The sequence below is a fragment of the Callorhinchus milii genome, unplaced genomic scaffold (assembly GCF_018977255.1).
Source record: "Callorhinchus milii isolate IMCB2004 unplaced genomic scaffold, IMCB_Cmil_1.0 Scaffold8, whole genome shotgun sequence".
In the NCBI taxonomy this organism is placed as follows: Eukaryota; Metazoa; Chordata; class Chondrichthyes; order Chimaeriformes; family Callorhinchidae; genus Callorhinchus; species Callorhinchus milii.
Window position 1 is genome coordinate 5,439,931 of NW_024704749.1, and position 22,772 is coordinate 5,462,702.

The 22,772-nt window shown below is 41.7% G+C and overlaps 1 protein-coding gene across 2 annotated transcripts; it reads right to left on the reverse strand.

Annotated features, from left to right (window-relative positions):
- Positions 1 to 5,548: 5,548 nt before the first annotated feature.
- On the reverse strand, positions 5,549 to 22,671 carry rnft2 (ring finger protein, transmembrane 2). Of its 2 annotated transcripts, none has more exons than XM_042337493.1 (10): positions 22,536 to 22,671; positions 20,834 to 20,915; positions 19,371 to 19,733; positions 18,603 to 18,679; positions 17,781 to 17,881; positions 15,332 to 15,485; positions 8,706 to 8,855; positions 8,290 to 8,355; positions 7,858 to 7,959; positions 5,549 to 5,926 (listed from the first exon to the last, which is right to left on the reverse strand). In XM_042337493.1, the coding sequence occupies exons 1-10, from the start codon at positions 22,542 to 22,544 to the stop codon at positions 5,792 to 5,794; spliced, it is 1,239 nt and encodes a 412-aa protein (XP_042193427.1). In that variant the 5' UTR covers positions 22,545 to 22,671; the 3' UTR covers positions 5,549 to 5,791. The 2 variants fall into 2 exon arrangements, with proteins under 2 accessions (XP_042193427.1, XP_042193426.1); XM_042337492.1 differs by having other exon boundaries at positions 19,371 to 19,843.
- Positions 22,672 to 22,772: the final 101 nt, after the last annotated feature.

Here is a 22,772-nt window from a genome sequence, read left to right on the forward strand (position 1 = left end):
GTGTCAGGAACAATCTGGTTCAGATCTGCAGACAGGAGGTCTTGCGGCGAGTTTGCCCGTTGCTGAGCGCAAAATGCCACTGCAATTCGGATTCATTGCTATGAAATGAGTCAAACTGTCCTGCAATCCACAGCAGCAAAACCTGTTCAATAACACCAGCGGTAGCAATGAACATATGAGAATGTGTCTGGATGGGAGGGAGCGAGTGGGGGGGTGGGGGTTGGAGAGGAGGGAAGTAAATGGGTTGCAAGTTAATTAGCACTTAGAAATTAACTGAGAGACAGCAACTTGAAATGATTTTCTGAAAGGGAGTGTGTAGGGAAGGCTTCCTGGTGAGTTCATACGTTATCTGTCGGATTGCATTATTTTAAAGCGACTTTCACTGGAACCCATAATTAATGAAGGCAGATCAAACTTGAATTGGCCTTAAGAAGTTCTGTTCCTTCAAATCCAACTTGTTATTTTAATTCCCTCCCACCCCTTGTGTCTTTATAAACCGCGAGTCTGTTCCTTTTTCAAGTCTGTACAACATTAAGTTATATGTTATGTGACTTCTTGCTCCCCAAACTCTGAAGTGTAAGGTTTCAATGCTGATCCATTAGCTTGTGGGGGGGAAAAGACAAGATCAACAGTAAGCAGCCTAATGTATATTAATAATACTTTACATTATAATAATACAGTAATCATAAATAGTGATATTTGTACACCAGACTCGTATCTAATGATGGAAACACGAGTCTGAAGGTAGAGACGTTCCTATACATTCTAAATATTGCTAAAAGATAATAGTCACAGCTCTCTCTCTGGTCTCATCCAGCATTGGTTTGCGACTAAATTGATAGCTGTAACTATTTTAAATAGTGAGTCCCATTTGCATAGAATTAACCAGCTAATGAAAATCACTACCGACCTGGTCGGATTCCTGCCAATATTTAGTGCAGTTACAGTATTTTGGTGGAGTAGATTTTGTATTAATTGCTTGTTTTGGGTGCACACAGAGAAGGAGATTTCAGGAAACAAGTACAATAGAGCGTATTTTACACCAACCTGTCTCCAAACGACAAACTCCCAGCCTCTTTTCAATCCTAATTTCATCTTAAAACGTGTGTGATTTTTAATAGCCCTGCCTGAAAAAAATGAAAGCACATAGTGTATGATCAACAGATCATTTTGCCCCTTTCGTTGTTCGGCATTCTGGCATAAATTTCAATAGATATTGAATTCCCAGATGCTGTAATGTTTAGTGACTGTACTTCTTGTTGGCGAATATTGTCCCATTTGATTAAAGACAAGTAGATGAACGTGCAAGGACTGGATATTCGGAGGATATACATTTGGGATCTGTGAAATGTCCTGTACCTACAGTACCATCAGATTAAAGTCGACTTCAAAACTTCCCAGACATGGGTGTTGAAGATGCTCAATGAAACGCACATTCCCAGTGCTCAGCTGTATCTCCTCTGTGTCACTTTTGCGCGAGTTTAAAACTGGTAATATCACAGGGAGGTGCCAAGCCTGGGTGGAACTCAGCACCTCTTGTCCAGCCACATTAATTAATTAAGTAAGGTAGCTTTTCAGGACAGCGACCAGTCACACCTGGAGTGAGGCGAGAAGCAGTTCGGGAAAACAATTGAGTTGGGAAGCGCTTTTCTGAGTATTAAAAATCTACATTACAGAAGGCTATATTCGTCCCATCGAGTCAGCACTGGTTCTTTTGTCCCACCCCACACTGAGCTAACCCTCTTCCCCTGCACCCATTACCTTTCTCCAGCAACTGATCACCTTTCAGACAAACTCAGCAGAAAGTGCCTCTTTTCCAAACTCATCCAAATTTAAGTGTCTTGCACTCAAAGGAAGGACTCCACGTACACACACCTCAACCTGTTTCAGCAAAGCACACACGGGTGCACTGTGCGCACAGCGGATTAAGCCTGGCATTTCCTTGAAAAATAATGTTTCAATCATTTTTTTAAAAAAATGATCATTTAGTCACTCAACCCCACCATTGTTTGTGGGGGCACTGCTGTGCGCAATTGACTGCTGTGTTTCGCCCACAAAATCCGCACTCAATTCACTGTACAGCATATCCCGTGAAGCGCTTTGAGACGTCTCAACGACTTGATGAGGCACTTTATCAAATGCAAGGATTATTATTCCTGAGGCAAGTGGTCAGTGGAACTGCAAAAGTATTGCAATCCCGTAGTTTAATCTTTTGCCTGAATACCCTGGACAACAACAGGGTGTTCTGTAGAGAACACATGTTTTAAAAAAGATATAAACTCCTAACATACCTGGGGAGGTGGGAGGGGGGGGGGGGGGGGGGGGGGAGAGAGAGAGAATTAATCATGCAACTCTCAACATCTTTTTTTTTAATGGTTTGATTTCCTTCCTACAATTAAAACGGATTTTTCTTTTAATTTCAGGATTTTCTTTTGGAAAAAAAAGAGAAGCGAATTCTACAAAGCGCTACAAATGAAGTGTGTGTGTTTTTAGGGATGATTGGGAGAGGTGGGGGGGGGTGTGTGTAAAAAAAAAAGAACACCTCTCTATTTCTCAACCATAGCACTTGAAATTTCCCTCATCCCATCCCCCTGTCCTTTGCAAAAAGTGGGGTTTTTTAAAAAAAAAACGAACGCTACAATATTGCTCGATCTACCCTCGGAGTGAGTGGAGTGAAAAGCAAAAAGAAAAAGAAAAAAAGAGAGGAAAGTGATGAATGTAACTCGGTGGAGAAAAGGCGGGACTTTTACAAAAAGAGAAAATGACAAAAAAAAAACCCAGACATCTGTCAGAAAATCACCGAAGAATTACCCCAAAACCCTGAGAAACCCTTTTTTTTTTAAAAAAAAATACAAAAACCAATCCTAACCCTTAACCGCTCTCCGGCACCTAAAGGGTTAAGAATTACCTTCCCCAAAAACACACCACACACACACACACACACACAAAACACGGGGGGAAGATGATGTAAATCCCTCGGAACGCCATGTGATGCTTGAAGGCAGCTTTAATTAATAATACAGCCTCCTAACTCACGACAGAGGCACTGACTTTTTCTGTGTGTCTGTGTCTGTGTGTGTCTGTGTGTGTGTGAGTGAGTGTGAGTGAGTGTGTGTTGGGGGGGAATAAGGTTTTTTCTGTTCCTGGACAGCACTCAGTCTCAGTCAAGTCGGTCCTACAGCGATGTGTCCACCACAACCAGACGACATGCACAGGACGGTGTGTGTGTGCGCCTCTGACCGGCCCGGGCAGCTGTGCCCCGCCGGGGTGCAGGAGGTCGCCAGGCGGCTGAGGATGATTGGGGACCATTTGGAAGCGAAAGCGCAGAGATCAGCCGCCGGCAGGAACCGAGCCCACGGGAGGAGCGACTGCCACAGACACATGTACACCCTGTGCACTCTCCTCCATGTCACGGCGCTCATCGTGTTGCTCAGAAAACACCACCTGTAGGAAGTGTAACACCTGTGACCGCCGGACCCGGGGACTGCAACAGGTAAAGGAGAGTTGTGTGCGCGCTTTTCTGTGCCTGGAGATGTCCTTAGAAACACATTGGGTGGATGTGAAATTCTCTCCCATTGGGGGGGGGAAACTTTTTTTTTAAAATTCTCACCTCACTTTTGAGTTGGAGCGAATCATTTTAATGTTGGTTGGTATCCCAAGTAATTTACTTTCATATCGTCTAAGCAAAGAGACTGTGTATTGAGACCAGCTATAGCTGGGGGGGGGGGGGGGGGGGGAGGGGGGGGGGGGGGTTCTCCCCAACTTAATGTGGAAGAAAATAAGAGACATTGTCGTTGGTGATTTGTTGGGTCACTTAAGGAATAAGAAAAGCGCTTCAAATATTGGGAGACTTTTAGTCATCTATTTTTTTTTTGGGGGGGTGGGGGGGGGGAATAACTATTTTGCGAGCACCAGGATGGCTCGAGTTAAATCCCTCTCATTGGCGTTGCATTGAGCCCTACAAATAAGGGTGTTTCGAGGTTTGAACCATCTTCTGTGCCAAAATTAGCTGATCCAAGGCAACTGCGTTCGGGGCAACTGCATTTGGCTTCAGTGTCTGGGGGCTGAGGGTGGAGACATGAGCTAACGTCCCCTACTGCTGAGAGCCAAACATCAGTGTTCAGGTAAACATGTCAATTATATTCCATCCACTGACTAGTTTGCCTCACCAGCCACTTCACTGCACCATATACTTTTTTTAAAAAAATTAAACGTAGCCTCGAGTTACCAGCTATGTATTGGCCACTAACTTCTTTGTGGCCACTGTGTGCACAGTGGCTCGATATCAGGCACTCAAAGCAACACACCCCTTCGCTATTATTATGGCTGGAGGAGGAAACTGACGCTAACGGTGTGGTTAAAATCAACAGTGAGTTTAAAGTTCCCTGCAAAGGGCCAGATGTGTTGCTCAGTTTCACTTTTATATCTGTAAAGCAGTGGCGCAGGCGTTGAGTTGGTGAAATAACGTCATCTGTTAAGACCTTAGAAACTCCCAGTCAGTTCCCTTTGGTGAATGAAGGGAGTTGAGGGACGGTTTAAAAACAAATCCAGATCAAACACTGCAATCAGAACAACAACCTCCTTTTGCATTTGATAACAGCGCCTTATCGCTTCCTTCAGACGTCCCGAAGCGTTTCAGAATCTATTGTAAATTGTAAAGGATTGTTTTTTTTTTGCTGCCCTTCGCCCACAAAGTACAGTCGATCCGCTTTACTACACGTCCCGTCAAGCGCTCTGAGACGCCTCAACGCCGCGATAAGGCGCTTCTATCAAACGCAATGATTATTATATCATTGACTGTATTTTGTGATGGTGGTGGTGGGGGGGGGGGGATGTAAGAAAATGTACAAAACGTTTAGAAATTGGCACCGACAACAAACGCTTGGTTTCTTTCTAACTTTGCAGGGCGCAGGTGGGATGTGACATGCAAGTCGGTGGGATGCAGTCAGTCAGAGCTTTGCTCTGGAATGAAACTCAGCCCCAATCAAGGACTGGACCTACCGCAGGAATGTGAAGGAGGAATGCGGACTGTTGAAAATTGCATCGACTTACATTTTACACAGACAGCAGAGAGCAAAAAGGGGGAAGAAAAAAAAAAGCATGCCTTTTTTTAAAAAAAAAGTGGAATTAATACTTTGTTACCGTTTTGTACCAGTGGAAATATAGCTTTTAATGTTTTGCATGTTATTACATTCCCCCGCCCCCCCCCCCCCACACACACACCCCTATTGTATACTGGTGTCTTTACTGTTCAATGCAACGTATTGCGACGTGCATTATATTTTTAGTCTGTTGCTCCCATAGATTGTTTCATTAAATGCACAACATCAAAGCCTAGAAATACCAAGTTTCACAACCAGAACATTGTTTTCGTTGTACCAACACTTCAACGACAGCCTTGAAATATCTACACAGCGGCACAAAAAGGCATTTTTGAGCAAATTAAATAACAGACTAAATAACACAGTCGGGCTCAAACCAACTGACACGTATATATATATATATATATACGTCGCAATAAGAGTGATTGCTTTTTTTAAAAAACAAATAAACACGAACTGTCTTTAACAAAAGACACGTAACAAAAATGTGTAACACATTTGTTAAATAAATAACGATGGAGGAAACGGGACGACTTCAAATCGTTAGTTTGAGGACACGTTTGTGCTCGGTGGGTGGGTTGGAGGGGGAGACGGCTCTGGCTTCTTGCCCATGTCACAGCTGATCCAGCCACGTCCCCCCCTACCCCCACCCCCCCCGAGGGAGGAGGGTTTCGCTGGGCATCAGGACCTCAGTACACCTGGAAGTGAGCGGAGGTGGTGCCGTCCTTCCAGCACCGCAGGGTTTCAGTGACAGCGGTTCGGCACAATGGACAGCTCCTCTCGTGGTCAAACCACAGGCAGGCGCACTCCTCACAGAAGATGTGCTGTGCACACACACACACACACACACAGAGACACACACACACACACACACACACAGAGACACACACACACACACAGACACACACATACACACACACAGACATAGACACACACACACACACACAGACACACACACACACACACACACACAGAGACACACACACACACACACACACACAGACACACACACACACACACACAGAGACACACACATAGAGACACACAGACATAGACACACACACACAGAGACACACACACATAGAGACACACAGACACACACACAGAGACACACACATAGAGACACACAGACAGACACACACACAGAGACACATACAGAGACACACACACATAGACACACACACACATAGACACACACACACACAAACAGACACACAAAGACAGACACATATACAGACACACACACAGACAAAGACACACACACACACATATACACATATACACACACACATGGAGACATACACACACACAGACACACACACACATAGAGACACACACACACACAAACAGACACACAAAGACAGACACATATACACAGACACACACACACAAACAGACACAGACACACACACAGACGGAAGCAAAGAGAAAATAACGTCAATCACATTATTGTTACCCCCACCCCCACAACCCCCCAAAAAAACACCCAACAACTCTTTCAAAAAAACCCGTGGTTTCCTCACTAGTGGACGGGGCAGACAGATACCCACCACTTCTCACCAGCCACAGTGAGTGTCGGTCTGTGTCTGTCTGGATCATGAAGATAAAACGCTTCATCTTTTGCTCATGATGACCTCAAGGGGGGAGGGGGGGGGGGTTAATAATGCAACAGAACAGACCGCTCGGCGTTTTTAATTAGATCTAAAAAAAAACGTTTATATCGAGTTGCGTTGCTTTATACGAGTGCACTAACGGGATCACTGCACAATTGTCCCATAACGCATCTAATCACAACGTCCAATGCGTTTTCATACTACTTTTTTTATTGTTGCACAACAGCTGGTCTTCTGCCTTACGCAACCCCCCCCCCCCCCCTAAAATCTATTTTAAAAAAAACAAGAGGTGTCCTCACTGCCCAAGAGCCACAGCATTGCAAAAGCACTGTTGCATCATATATATATATATCTATATGCAAGGCTGCAGCAACCACACAGCACATGGGGCCGGCAGCAGGTGAACTATAGTTCCAGTCTGGGTCACTTGGACACCTTCTCTGCACATTATTTCAACAGCAGCGAAAGATTATAACAATAACCCTGGCATATGATATATATATATATATATAGTGCCTTTTCACGTCTTCTCGACGTCTCAAAGCGCTTCACAGAATATACTGTGAAGTGAATTTACTGTATATTGTGTGGGGCGAAACGCGGCAGCGAATTGCGCACAGCAGCGTTCCCACAAACAGTGGTGGATTCAGTGACCAAATTATCATTTTTAAAAAATATTTTTATTTGAGGGGATTATAACCCCCGGAAAAGCGATCCTCCGCCAATCGACTAACTTCCAGGTTCCTACTGCTTGGTAAGCAGAGGTGTGTGGTGTAAGGAAACTTGCTTAACCTTTCGCCCTGCACGGGATTCAAACCCGGGTCCCGGCAAGTGCTCTAACCAATAAGCTACAGGACTTAGTTCTTAAAGGCACCTCTTTTATTCGGGTTACTTTGATCCCTTTCTCATTTCTCATCCAATGACAAATGTGACTTTTCTACGTCGTTAAGAGAGGAGATGGTTCAGCCTCCCTCATTTGTAACAACAATTGATCACTCACTTTCCCGACCCGACAAGGAACTAGCGTCGAGTATCCATCCACTAGCTAAAATAACCAATTAATGAAATGTTGGATCTGTGTAGAAAATCGCTTCGGTTTATTTAAGCAATTTCCTTTAAGTACTGTCAGCGGGTTTGCCTACCTGACAAATCAGCATCACAGGATCTCTAAATTCTGCCTGGCAGATTGGACAGATATCTCCAGATTCACTGCACTGCTGGCTGGTAGCTCGTACACCACAGCTCTGAGGAAGGAAGGCAAGTACAGTGAGAGAGAGAGAGAGCCCTAATACTGACATTTCCAACAAGTTGTCCAGTTCCAATAACTAACGCCTGAATTTATAAACCTTACTGATTTAGAGTTTGGCATTTGTTTTACTTTTATCTTTAATTGGGTGCTTTACAAGCTTTTCAAACATGTATTTTAGTTGATGTATGCTCCAAATACTAATACAACTAACTGATCCTCCGGTTCCAATATCCAAATTTAATAATACTTCCATTTGATAGAGCGCCTTATCACGTGTTCGAGTGCTGACGCAGATGCCTTTTCTAGCTTGAATGAATAAATTTACCTGCGATTTACACATGATCTTCAAGGCCTTTCTCATACCGCCTACCCGGCCGCACACATCCAGGGACTGCAGCATTTCGTAAAAGAGAGAATACACTTCCAGTCAAAAGAAACAACTTCGGATAAAAGCGTCAAAGGTAAGAATTGCATATCTAAACGGAATAAACAGCTGTCCATAGAGAAGAAAGCTACAAGTTCTACCACTTAGTAAGTTAATTGGTTACTTCAAATAATGGATGAAGGTAATAATAACTCCTGGGGCGATAGATACTGAACGATATTGAGAGGTCCACACACACAATAAATATATTTTTATTTTTATTGCACATTTCACTTCTTGAAAACGCACTGGAAACGGGAGAGGGAGGAAGTGTTACTGTAACATACGACATCTTCAGGTTTCTTCTTGCTATTCACCTTGCAGAGACTATACAGAACAATTAGGGGGCCTCCCATCAAGTAACTGCTGGAGGCATCTCCTGCCATGATGTACTTATACCACAGCTGGATAGGTATCAAGGATCTCAACAGCTGGCTCATTTCTTCTATTAGTAGGTAAATTGTGCCCTGCAAACACAGTTTTAAAAGGTTTGGTTGTTAAGAAGAACATTTTTATTTTCACTTTTGAAAGCATCTGAATTTCTGTAGTGCTGCACTCAGTCCGGCTTCAGATTTAAAATGCGGGTTTGTAAAGGTGTCTTGGGTATTAACTGGTTATTTTGTTAAAAGGAGTAAACTCCATTTGGAAGGTTTACTCCTCATCAGCACTAATCCAGATCAGAAGGCAGCGGTGAGCGATCCAAAAACAATCACTTGACACTTGACAGTAATTACTGTAAAACAGAGACATTGATGTGATAAGATGCTATAAAAATTCCAAGTTCTTTCTACATGCTTTCATAGAAACACGAAGTGAGGGTAGGGTTATGCAGGAATGTGTAACTGCAGGAAACACACTCCACCAACACCCAAAATACCAGCGTTGGCAAAGCAGCATGAATACTACTCAATTTTATTGCCCCCAGTTGCTTACTTTTTCCTTCTCTCCTGAAGGTAGTGAATCAATCTCAGCGACACTCTCACAGATGCTGCCAACAGCCCTTAGTCCAAGCAGCCTTGTGTGAACACAATTCTGTCTTTATCCTTTTTAACCCAGACATCCTATTTGTAGTATTCCGATAGTGATTAGGGACAGGCTGATTTTTGTCACCCCCGTTGCCTCCTCTCAGCCCAGGGATGCGGAGGCCTTTGAAGCTCCCCACACTGCTCTTGTTCTGATTAACCGACTCAAAACAGACTGGGATGAAGCCTGGCACCTTCTGGATCAGTATCATTCAGTGCATCACCACATGGTACATTCATACATACATTCATAAAGTCATAAAGTGGTAGACAATGCTGGAAAATCTGCTCTAAACAATGCCCATTAAAGCTGCAGTTATGTACTACGGGACTAGATTAGAAGCGATGCCAGTAGTAGAGCAATTTGAGTCTTCAGATTGCAGTAAGGTACCAGCTTCCGTGTGGGAGTCCAAATAAAGGAGAGATTTGTACGTGAACCTGACTGGACCACCCAGAAATTAGATACACATATTTTAGGTGTAAAAATTGGCTGTTCAGATCTGGAGTCAGATCAGAGATTTATAACAGTCAAGTGCAGATTTTGAATTCAACAATTCAAGGTCATTTCCAGTCAAATCTATGTCAGTCAATCTACACTATCCTAGACATAAACCCTGCATCACACTGCTAGATTCTGTATTCTAAATTACATCATTAATTTGCACATTTGGTGCCAATTTCCTCACCTCCCCCCCCCACCCACACACTTCCTCTCATTTTAAAACCTCAGAATTCTGGTGCTGGGTATAGTTCCATGGGTGCCAGCTGTTCTCCTGTACCACACCCAAGTGGTCATTCTTCATTCAGGATTCCAAACAACAAACTATTCAACCGTGGAGAGCAGAACAGCTATGGCCAACCTGGTTTACATGGATAGGTTTCGGGAGTGTGAGGGACTCAGGATGTTTTTTCCTCTCTAACCCAGGCCAATTGCAACAACCCAACTGCTTAGCGAACCCAAAACAGGCCTTCAACCTGAGATGTTTTCAACTGCTGCATCAGAAGGTGCTACTACTCAAATAGGCTTCCACAGAAAGTCTGTAATGCCCCCATTGCTTTATGTTTAGATAACGAGATCAGTTATAGTTGCTAACTTCACCTTTTTATTGTTGGAAAAGGGAACAAACATCTATGCTGTGTATGAATGATACCACAGCATTTTTAAAAGGAATTTTTGTTAAGGCATTGAAATGGATACTTAATATAACTTGGTTTGGTGTGTGAACATTGTGTAGCTCTGAGATGCTCCCTTGTGTGAGGGTGCTATATAAATGCAAGTCGTTGTTGCTGTTACATTTAAGTTATTAACTCTAACACATCTAATAAATATACATTTAAGTTATTAAATGTTCATTAGTCAACTCTACCAGTGCTAGGGAACAGATCATATTTCCTTCCAGTGCCAGCAATGAGTATTCCCAGCTGAGGCATAACATGGGCTAGATGCAGGATGAAGCCATTTTCTGCAGTGCCCAACAATACGCCTTAATTCAACCTCAGAAGTACACCCCCTACTGCACAAATGTAACATTTCTATTTCTCACATCAGCCATCCTTCTTGCCTCTCTGAGTGAAACTATCAATTTAGCATCAATTAGCGAAGAATTATGGGCAGTTTTGTGCTGTGGACTCATGCCTACTGGGAACTGGGTTAGAATGTCAAAACTCATTTCAATTAGGACACTTACAGCTGGCAGAGATGACGACTTTCATCCCATCTGTCTGGGCTGGATTCAAACTCATCTCTCAGTTGAGAAAGGGCAATGTTGTGGTCCACTGCAATGCAACTCTCAGCCATCTATAATTGTAGCCTAACAAACTTCTTTTGGGGGGGAAAAAAAAGGGGGAATACAGCAAAAAAGTTTTTTTTTTGAAAAAAAGTCAAAACATATGCAACGACAGGAACAAATAAATGAGATGCAGAGCAGCTTTGAAGTGTAGGTTCTACACTTGTATCGATTCTTGTCTTATAAGTAAAAGTGATCTGAGCTGTGAGGGACATCTTTAAATCATTAAAACAAAATACACAGGTTCAATATATCCCTGCCTGTAATTTAAAATGATGTCCCACACCGATTTCAATATCTCCTACTTTGGTTTGCAAAATGCAAAGCCATTTGGAAAATAGTGGAGCTGATTAACCGTTTGAGGGAGAGAGAAAAAAGAAAAAAAAAAAAAATCAATCAACTCAGGTCTTTTATCTTTTGCAACTGAATTTTTAAAAACACGAAATGAATACTTTATAAATCGGTTTAATTTCTGGGCCGAACAGCAGCGGCTGCGAGTTAAATATTTACAGGTACGAGCACAAATTGCATTGCGAGCAGCTGCATCCCAACAGTTGCCACAGAAACCTGCCTCCTTGCGAAGATAGCATGATGTCACCACAATAGGAATCAAGTCACCTGCGCTGCCTTTCAAAGAGCATGAGTCAAACTTGACACAGCCAACATTCACGTGTCATCCGTTCCCCCCAAGCCTGGTTACAGTGGGATAGGCTGTACCCTGCAACACCCAATGAAACAGCAGAGCTACCTCATGGGACCAGGGATGAGATCATATAACAAGCTGTCACCCTAATCTTTCTGCTTTGAACAATTATAATCATTCATAGCTCTGGCATTTTTGTGATCTCATATCTCCGGGGAATTTAGTGATGTCAGTTCTGCAGCAGGCAGCCAGTGCAGTTTGAGATTCTGCCGTGTGAAGCTGACAGCTTGGGACAAATATATACAATAGCAATCATTTTAGTTCTAACATCCCCACTGGCTAATAGAACCATTAATCTGGCAACATTTCACACAGTAGGGCTTTTAAACACAGAGAATACAGTAATACCAGCCTCTTCTTTTAACAAATATTCTCGTGCAGAATGATTGAAGGAATACGATCCGATGAAATGCAATCAGTTACATAACACAAGGTTTTGTTGACGCCTTTTAAATGAGTCATTCAATTTCCAGATGAGACATTCAATTTTGACCTGACAAAGCTCTCGGAAAATCAAGAACATTAGACGTTTATGTTAAAAATATGATTGTTACCTCAGCATAAATCTAGGGTGGTTAAAAACAATGGCCATATTTTTCACCAATGCTCACTATCTAGTGACCCTTGCTGGAAAGCGTAAGCCTGTGGCCATCAACTGGTGAAAAGACCTGGCTCAGCTGCGAGGACCCCCACAGTTGAGGAACCTCACATGTGAGAAGCCATCTGTGTAAATACCAATCCTCTGGACTGAAGGAGAAAAAAAAAATCAAGGTTCTGCTAGAATTTAAAGTTTAAGGAAGTTACTACGGTTAAAAAAAATGGTTGAATGAATTCCTTTTAGAGTTACTTTTAAATTTTAGAATAATTTTGCAGTGCTGTGTGATCTCATGGTGAGAGGGGGGAGGGAGAGAAAGAGGGTTGAATGTGCTTGGAACAGGTACTGAGCCAGCATGGAAGGAACTAAAATTAATATATTCTACATCACCAGTTAATTGTGTGTATATACACTGATACACAAATAACCTTGACATCCCAGGTTTGTTGGAATATTTAGCTAGAACTAGTTCTGTAAAATAGCCATTCAGTTAGAATATGTGAAGCAGTGCTGCATTATGTGAAATACATTCTTTTTGTTAGGTTTGATTCTTGTAACAATGCTGTGTAAAATGGAACCTGCACCTTCTCCAGTAGATGGCATACTAGATGTTTCTAGCACTATTGAGCATTCAGTGATTTTAGGTGAGGCAGATGAGGTTAGCTCAAACTTAAGTTGCTCTTCAGGTGACGTTCAATCTACAGAGGAAGTTCTTTTAAGACAGTTAGTCATTCGGGGTTGGATTCAGATCCTGGAATGAACTACCAACTCACCCCCAAATATCTACCATTTACCACAACTGCAGCTGCACTATACAACAACAAAATTATATTTGTATAGCCACAATTTAACCCAATAATGTCAAGATTTGTCTGAAGGACATCAAAACAGGTCACAAAATGAAGACCAGGGTAGATTAGAGAACACAGGTCTAAACAGTAGTTTGTGTTACAGGAACACGAGAATAGCTCCCCAATGAACAAAATGGCCATATACTCTGGGAAACAAAATCCCACCTTCAATCTACCATCTGTCCTCACTTTGACGATCTCAGTTGGATCATTAGAAATAGCCTCAGTGACCTTCGGCTCTTGAAGGAGAAAAGAGCTAGAGTTCTTGACTATGATTCAGTGACCCCTGCTGGAACGTGCACATATGTGGATGTTGGCAAGGATAGGATTTGACTAGGCTGCAATATCACTTGTGATTGAAAAGCTTGTTGCTCCTCACACATGGAGAACGGATGCTTGGGCAAGGTACTAGAATTGTACCCTAGGATGAGCTGTGCTTTTAGGAGGAGAGATGCTTATGGGCAAAAATATGAAAGCTCTTTCAGGTAAAATAATGATCTCAATCCTCTCAGAAAAAAAGTGTAGACTACATGCTCTGTCCTTCTCATGTGGATTCAGTGCATGCCTAGAAAATGAGGGGGAGTGGGGGAAGGAAAAGTCAAGTTATCTAAATTTAAGGTTGACATTAGAGCGAGATTTATTGGAATTTAAACAGTCAGTCAAACAAGCCGACAAGGGCATGAACTATGAAAGAGGGGTAATTTATCTTCAGCTTCAGTTAAATTGTTCATCTGTCTGTGATGCTTTCTCCTTGTACTTTAATCTGTTTAATTTGGAAAAGGTTACCAAAACTGTGGAATCTTTCCAGCACACAGTCCTCTGCGCATTTAAAATAACAAATGTATTTGAGTAATGGGAAACCTCTGCGTTGACTTACAATGATTACTTGTACTATGAACGGTCTTCCATGTTGACCAAGAACTATGCAACTTAACCCAAAGGGGTTTATCGTGCAAAGTATATGGTTGGCTTAAAAGGTTAAAAAAAATCACTTGGTCAACTATGGCTTCCAACAAATCTCAAAAAGAAAACTCAATCATCTGTTGTCCTTTATTACGTGAGCCTCCTATAAAAAGTTTGATTCCAACAATAGTCCAGGTATGCCTGTGCTTTGGTAAAGATTCCTATTAATATGACAAATATCAACACAACTTAAAACATATCTGCGTCTGATTGAAGTTGGTTCAACTTGTTTTAATTCCCCTCCCGCCCATCACACACAATAGAATTGTGATTGATCTCCTGATACAGATATGTGTTAACTTGCTGTATTTTGATGAGACAAAGCGTACCATGCTACACTGCTGTATCATAAAGTAAGAAACAAACCGCACCATGGTACAGAAATTCATACTAAGCCCCATTACTTTATCCACAAAGCTCATGGAGGTTATACATTTTACCTTTGAAGTGACCCTATATTAACTGTTGCGTCAAAGTCACTCTTGGAAAGATATCGACTTGAATCTTAAGCAGTTCCAAACTCAAATACTGCCTGAAGTCAGGTGGTAATAACAGTACTAGATTCACTGTACGTCATTCCCTGTTGCTAAGCAGTGACATCATCAGAGGGAATTCCCTTCTCTCCAGGTAATACCAGATTTTCTCTGGACACCCCCTTTTGGAAAAATCATATTCTTAATAATGATGACACTCGATATAGCTTCTCATCATGTCAACATGTCTCAAAGTTCTGCAGTGTTTCTGTTAAGTGTAGTGACTGCACCTGTAGGCGAATGCAGCACCGGAAAGTTCTGCAAACAACCACGAAGTTGATGACCAATTTATCTGAAATCATTGAGCAGTATTACAGGACCAGCTTCCTTCACTTTTTGAATCGGGTCTTACTTTTTTAAAATATCCTTCCCAGACACGACCTTGGTTTAATGTCTTGTTCTACTACTGCTGATCGTTTTAAAATATATTAGACTGTCACTTAACAAAAACAGAACGTAGATACAAATTACAAAACAGATCAAACATACCCGTGACTTGAAAGCTAAGATGAGTCTGGGCAGAATAAGGATCAGACACTTCAGACCAATTGTAATGTATTTTAGCACGAAATCGGTGATTCCTGCAATCCAAAGCAGATCAAAGAAATCCATGCTTTCCAGACTTGTCTTCAGGAATACCAGACTGACAAAAGAAAAGCAGGAAAACGTACCATAAGTAAGTAATAATGTTTCAGCCATATACTGCTGGTGCTTTCAAACCAGGTCATTTGGAATAATGGAAGTAATTTCCGTACAGTACATTCCTTTGATCCAATTGAGGCGGAATAAAATAAAAAGGAAGTTCCTTGTATTGTGGAAGATTCCCCCCTCCTCCCTTTTGATCATCAAAACACTTCCCTCGCAGCCTCCAGGGTGACACCCCCTTTTGGGGACTTAAATTCAATACAAAGCCATTCAAACTCATCCGTAAGTAGTTCCATAGAGCCCAGTGCCTCGGGGTCAACTGGCAAGGCATCAGTGACTTAAAAAAATCAGTGCTGTTGGCCAAGTAAACATCAGCACCTGGTTGGCAATCAATTTTCTAGACTAAAACATCTCCCAGTGGGGTATCACAGGGACTGGACTGTTCAGTGTTTGCTAATGGTCCTGCAGTTCATGTCAGCTGAGCAGTTCTCTGATGTAATTGAGATCCGAAGAAATGGCAGAGTTAGTTCACAAAGATGTAATAACTTTGAAAAATGATTTTCTTTTCTGTAAGAGGGGAAACTGAGGATGATTTAAAATGATTTTAGTTACCCGATTAGATATCGGGAGAACTCTGGACTGAAAGTATTCTCTTTCACTCCTGCACAGATCGACATCTGTAGTACTGAGCGAAACAGTACAGGAAGGTCCTCGGTCAGATCCCTAGTCTGTGTTGAGTTAACAAATATCATCTTAATTATAATAATATACAATAATCCTTGCATTTGATATTGTGCTTTTCAGGTAGCTAATAAGCCTCTAACGCTTCCCAGGGTATACTGTAAAGTGGATTGTCTGTGCATGTTATGACGTCAGAAAAAAAAGTGTGTCTCCACTACTGATCACAGACCAGTGATCTTCCTAGTCTAGATGTTCAAACAGATCAAGGTTGGTTCACGGTTGAACAGAACAAACTCTCATTGAAATTTCTTCCCCTACAGACACTCTATGCCAAGCCTTTCAATTGATCGATCTATCCTCACTTCCCTAGCACATTACATGCCTAGGTACACACTTCCTACGACCATATTATTAATAAGCAGTTTTCTCTGTAAACATCCTTAGAAGTTGATATATTTGATAGGTGTATGGCTATAGGGTACTTAGCGAGTTGAGTGTTCTGGACTTGTCATTTGAAAGAATCTTTAATCATTCCAGGGTTTCCTCAATTAGTTTTAATAGCATTCAGACTAGAAGATTGCACCATTTTAAACAATAATCATTTCTGTTGTGTGTAGTAGGGCAATATGGTGCTCAACAAGACAGAGTCAAACAAACATTTGAACTTAAAAAAATAATTAAAAAAAACAATAATATTGGACAAAAAACTGCAAAGCAAACAGCACTCAAGAGGTTATGAGCTGAACTATCGCATCGTAAGTTAGTTCATGCTTAGCTACTGGCCAGAAAGCAAAAGAAAAAACAAACAAAAAAGTTAAAATCAAATAATGGAAACGCAAACAAAATTAAATAAATACTCACATTACATGGAGATGCATATTAAATACAACTGGTGCCTCAACTAATGTATAAAAACCTGAAGGTGCAAATGAAACCTGTTAAGAAATCAATGTACGACCTGTTTACCATGTAGTGTCAAAAACATACAAAGAACCAAAATGTTCATATATGAACAGTGAATCATAAATCAGGAGCTACAAAGGCTAGTCTTAAAATCAATAACTACTGGTAGGGAAAATGCTTGACAGCATTATATTGGATGCTATCAAGCCTCATCTAAACATAATAAGCACTCAACATGAATTTAGAAGCAATCACACCTCACAAATCGACTGGCATTCTTTCGGAAAATCATAGAGGACGAGAGTTATCCAGTTTATAAAAATTTACTTGGATTTTCAGAAGACATTTCTTAAGGTTTCTCAGGCACTGGTGGAATCAATGGTAAATTTGTTTGCTGGATTGAAAACCGATAAGGTGGAGAGAGTGACAGTACAGATATAAGCTCCATCAGTTGCAGTGACTTTTTCCTCCAAGGAACTCAAGGTTGGAACTCACCTTCCTTTGTCTTTCAGGCACCACACAATGTGCTATCGCACGTTTGGCATTACCTAACCACTTCTTCTGGTTTCAGTGCTTTTTTTTTTGAACTTGGTGGTACAATATGGGACATGAGGATCTCAAATAAATATAAACTATCATAAGGAAATGGAAAAAAAACAAAAAAAATTGTATTTAGAACGCATACACGTGCTATGGTACATCTCCTTACCTCATATAGAGCTGCTGGGTGCTGAAGGTGTAATAGACAAATAGTGTGTTCCCGATAAGGAACACGAGTATCCACAGAGTAACAAGGATTGATCGTTTCTCCTGTCAGAAACGTTAGACAAAAAGATCAAAACTTCAGAAGCAAGGAGAAAAATAAAGGTGTCAAACTGCTGACGTGAATTAGATTCTAACAAATGAAGAAGGAGATTATAACTGCAGCACTGAGCTCCTGTGTCTACTCAGAATGAGGGACAGAGCCATCATTCACAACATGAGGCAGGCACAAATGAATTACGAGACCTGAATCATGAATGAAATAAGCGCAGGACTGCACGGCAACATTTGCATTGTTTAAACAACATTACAAATTGAGCTTCGGTATCATTTTTAATAAATAGGAAAGCAGCGGCACACATTAGTTAGTTGGCAGACAATCACTTTGACATAATTGCCCAGTTTTCCAGATTGATCGGACAGTGCAGCACATGGCAAGAGCAACCAGCAGAAATTTGACAAAGCATTTGAATGTTATGAGATACCGAAGAGGAATTTACAAGGTAGTGATTTCATCAAGGGGAACGAACATGGCAATGAAGCTCAAATGATCAATAACAATCACACACACAACACTAGTCAAAATCACTGTACTGTAATCGCTTGGCTACTTCTATAGTTTTGTTTTCTATTCTGGTTCTCTGGGAGCACTCTGGGACTGTGAGGAGCACTATATAAATGCAAGTTGTTGTTGTGCCAGCAGATGTCATGGCATGAAAGCATTTCACCAACATTAAAAATTCTCCAGAAAGAAAAATACTGTACTTACTCTTAAAGAAACTTGATGTTTGACAGTGATGTTTGCATATGCAAAGGTGCTCGCCATTCCAACACATACAGCAATACCTGCAATATGGAACAAAGATTTACAAAGATGTGGCTTTGTGCTGACTTCAGATTTTGCCTCTATACTTATATTAAAAAGTCTGTTTTGGTCAAACCCCTCTCTAGCAAATATTGTAGTTGAATACTACCCTTACCAAGTGAATGAAGTCTGCACCCATCAGCAGATGGGTGCAGATGCACATTACATACATAATGGCAGTTATAAATGCATTGCATTCAGGATATACTGAGCAAAGTTTAATCCCTTAGGAGTGTTTACACTAGCAACATATAATGCAGCATTAAACATTTGCCTCCAGCTGCAAAAGGTGCAGTGGCAAAATAGAGACAAACGGTCACAAGCTTTAAAATGTGATGGTTTTCATTTTATTTTCTGTATTAGATGAGACGAGTGAAGGGTAGGGGTGATGTCATCACGTAATATACGCAATGACATCAGCCCTTGCCTCATAAGGGTGAAACAATCATCGAAATGGGACATGTGCAAATTAGACATAACACAGAGAGCGAGAGAGAGGCAGAATGAGGATACTTCACTTTTGTGCCACTTTCCTCATTTATCCTACAGCGGTGCCACTAATAGCAGACCTAGTCTCAATCATAACATTGCAGTGTCAATATCACATTGGCAAATTAGAGAGTAGTGAACATCATTTTAAAATAATTTTAAAAAAAGGCTACAAGCCCGTACCAAGCTTATGTTGAAAGCAAACTTTAGCCAGCAATATTAAAATGAATGGAAGCCCCTTCTGAAGCCATGTGACGGCTGCTTTGAGCTCGGAAAGTGCTGGGGCTGGGGTTCCAGGGTCATCAGTCCCATCTTCTGTACCTCCGTGTCGGTCACCAGACACGTGGAGCAGTGAGGGCCGATGGTGGCTGTGATGGTAATGGTGGTGCCGGTGATGATACTGCATATTCTCTGTGCGAATGCTGCCTTCTTCCTGGGGGGTCATCTGAAGAAACACATCTCCACTTCCAACTGATGCACCTAGAGAGGATCCCAAAACTAGACCAGACGGGAAGGAAGTGGCAGTTATTGGGCCGGATTGCAGACCTGTCAAACCAGAAAACAGCTGTTGAGGGGATGGGTTTTCAGGTTTGAGTCCTTCAAAAACACCACTCTCATCCACACTGGTCTCTGAACCAACTGTCTGACTCCTTGTCCTAAAAGAGAAAATAAGTCAACTTCACAAAACTACCCTACACTTCAGAAATATCTATATATAAAAATATAAACATTTCTCGAATTAACTATGATTTGCAAGTAAAACCCAAATATTAGGCACTAACATTCACTTGAAAATTGGGCTAATTTTTTTTGTGTTCTTAATGAATTTGTTGATTCTGTACGTGAAATAAACTAAAAGCTGAATTTGATGAGGACCTCCTCTTTTTGACACTGTACTCCTGCAAAAGATATATCTCTGCAAGTTAAATATGACATCCACCAAAAGATGTAGAGTAATTTGCTCCAAGACGCCCAGTCACTCCACTTATAATAAGTCCTGTGAAGCGCTTTGAGAGGTCTTCCTGATATGAAAGGTTCTATATCAAATGCAAGGATTATTATATTAAATAATAATCCAGGGATACTTTGAAGATAGCCTGACTTCTTTATAAACAAGAAGGTCTGAAGTGGTTTCTAAAGTGGATCTACTTATCTGATTAAAAGCTCAGGGAATTGGAGAGGGTGGGAGAGGGTGCATTGTGATACTACTGTTTGGAGCATTTATCTTAGACTCAAAGCAGTTCGCTATAATTTTCACCCCCCTTGATCAAGTCAAACAACCTCTCCATTTCTACTACATACATTCCCTAATTATGATTCCCCTCCCATACTTTTGTTTTTTTTATTTAATGAATGTATAAATTGTTTTCCCCATTGGTCACACTTTGTAGCTTATTTAAGACACAGTGGCAGAATGCAACAGAATGTTCTTCTTTGACTACAAGGACCAGTCATTAAACTTTACAGTGAATCCTCTGAAGCCCGTTGAGACATTCTCTCGACATCAAAGGCCCTCTATCAAATACAAGAATTAATATAACCAAACCTCTTTAAAGGTTGCTGTTGTGACCGCACTCCATGCACTGTAAAGAAGCATGCAAACAACTAATGGTCTCTTAAGCAAATTATTCAAACTCAGCACTCGCCTTTCTGGTGGGAGGTTGTCAGCATTGCTGCTATGCCTTCTCTGCATTTTCTCCCAATCGGTCGCAAACTGGAAACACAAATCTGAAAACAGCAAAGGAAATCTTTCATCACTAAAAAAAAATGAATTGAGGGTTGAAAAAAAGCACTGTTTTATTCTTTTACATTTGAAAATATAGATTTCTAAGTATAGAGTGAGCAGCTTTAGAAATTAAGCATTACATAAAGCCCTCTGTGGCCCAGCATTGCAAATATACAGATCCTTTTCAATGTTAATGAAGACCCGACCAACCATACATATTAGGAACACACACAAAATATATACACAAACTTTACATTCACACACAAACACACATATAACACACACACAATATTTATACACCAAATATAAACACTGCTTTATTTATTGAAAGTTTATATCCTATATAAACACACATATCCAAAATACATTGTTAGATATATAAATCCAACGTGTGCATAGTTATAGATGTATATACATATATGTTATTTATAGATAGCTTTATTTAAGGACTCTGTTTTATTGATATGTATATATCAATAATCTATATATATATGTACACCACACAGATCAAATAGTGTATATATGTATACACACAGATCAAATGCTGCATATATGTATACACACACAGATCAAATACTGTATATATGTACACCCACACAGATCAAATAGTGTATATATTTGTACACACATAGAATAAACACTGTACACACACAGATCAAATAGTGTATATATTTGTACACACATAGAATAAACACTGTACACACACAGATCAAATACTGTATATATATTTATGTATACACACAGATCAAATACTATATATATCTGTACACACATACACAGATCAAATACTTATATATGTATGTACACACACAGATCAAATAATGTATACATGTTTACACATACAGATGAAATACTATGTATTCCTGTATACACACATACAGATCAAGTAAATGATGAAGATGGTGCACTTGACGGCATTAATAAGAAAAACTCCAGGCAATAAAACTAACAATCCTTACATCTGATACTGTGTATATAACAGAACATCGTCTCGTCTCAAAGCGGTTCACAGAATATATATTATATATATACATATATACATATATAGTAAAGTGAATGGACTGTGTGGGCGAAATACAAACAGATTCAAATAAAAAACGACCGACTTGGCTGTGATTTCTCTCCCAACCCCCAACCACAACAACAACCACGACAAGAACCCCCCCCAACAGCCCCCACCCCCCAACAGCCCCCACCCCCCTACAGCCCCCCAACAGCCCCCACCCCCCAACAGCCCCCACCCCCAACAGCCCCCACCCCCCAACAGCCCCCACCCCCCAACAGCCCCCAACAGCCCCCACCCCCCAACAGCCCCCACCCCCAACAGCCCCCACCCCCCAACAGCCCCCACCCCCACCCCCTCAAACCCCCCAACCCCCAACAACAGCCCCCCTCCCACCCCCAAATCCCATCGCAAACTAAGGCGACACCTCGGTGGCCGCCCATGACTTGCCCCCCCACCCCCCGCCCCCATCGCCTTGGCCTCTCGCCGCCCAAGACGTCAACATCACCGGTGGGGGACGAGGGGGGGACGGACGCCATGAGCGCCCATCTCCCGCCACCACCACCACCGCCGCCGCCGCCACCTCACGGGCCGCGCCGCCGGGGCCTTCCTTACACACCCCATTCATTCCCCGCTGTGCAGCTCCACCACGTCCGACATCGCCGCGTCTGCTTCGGTCTCTCTGTGTCGGCGTCCGTCTGTCTTTCCCGTCTCTCTCTGACCGACCTGTTTGACAGGACGGGCGGCGGGTCACGTGGGTTAAGGGGGGGGGGGGCGGGAGGAGGGGGAGGAGTGGGAAGCGTTTGTAGCCCAACCAAAGTAGCCCAAATATATTTTGCGCCGCGCGGGCAGATTT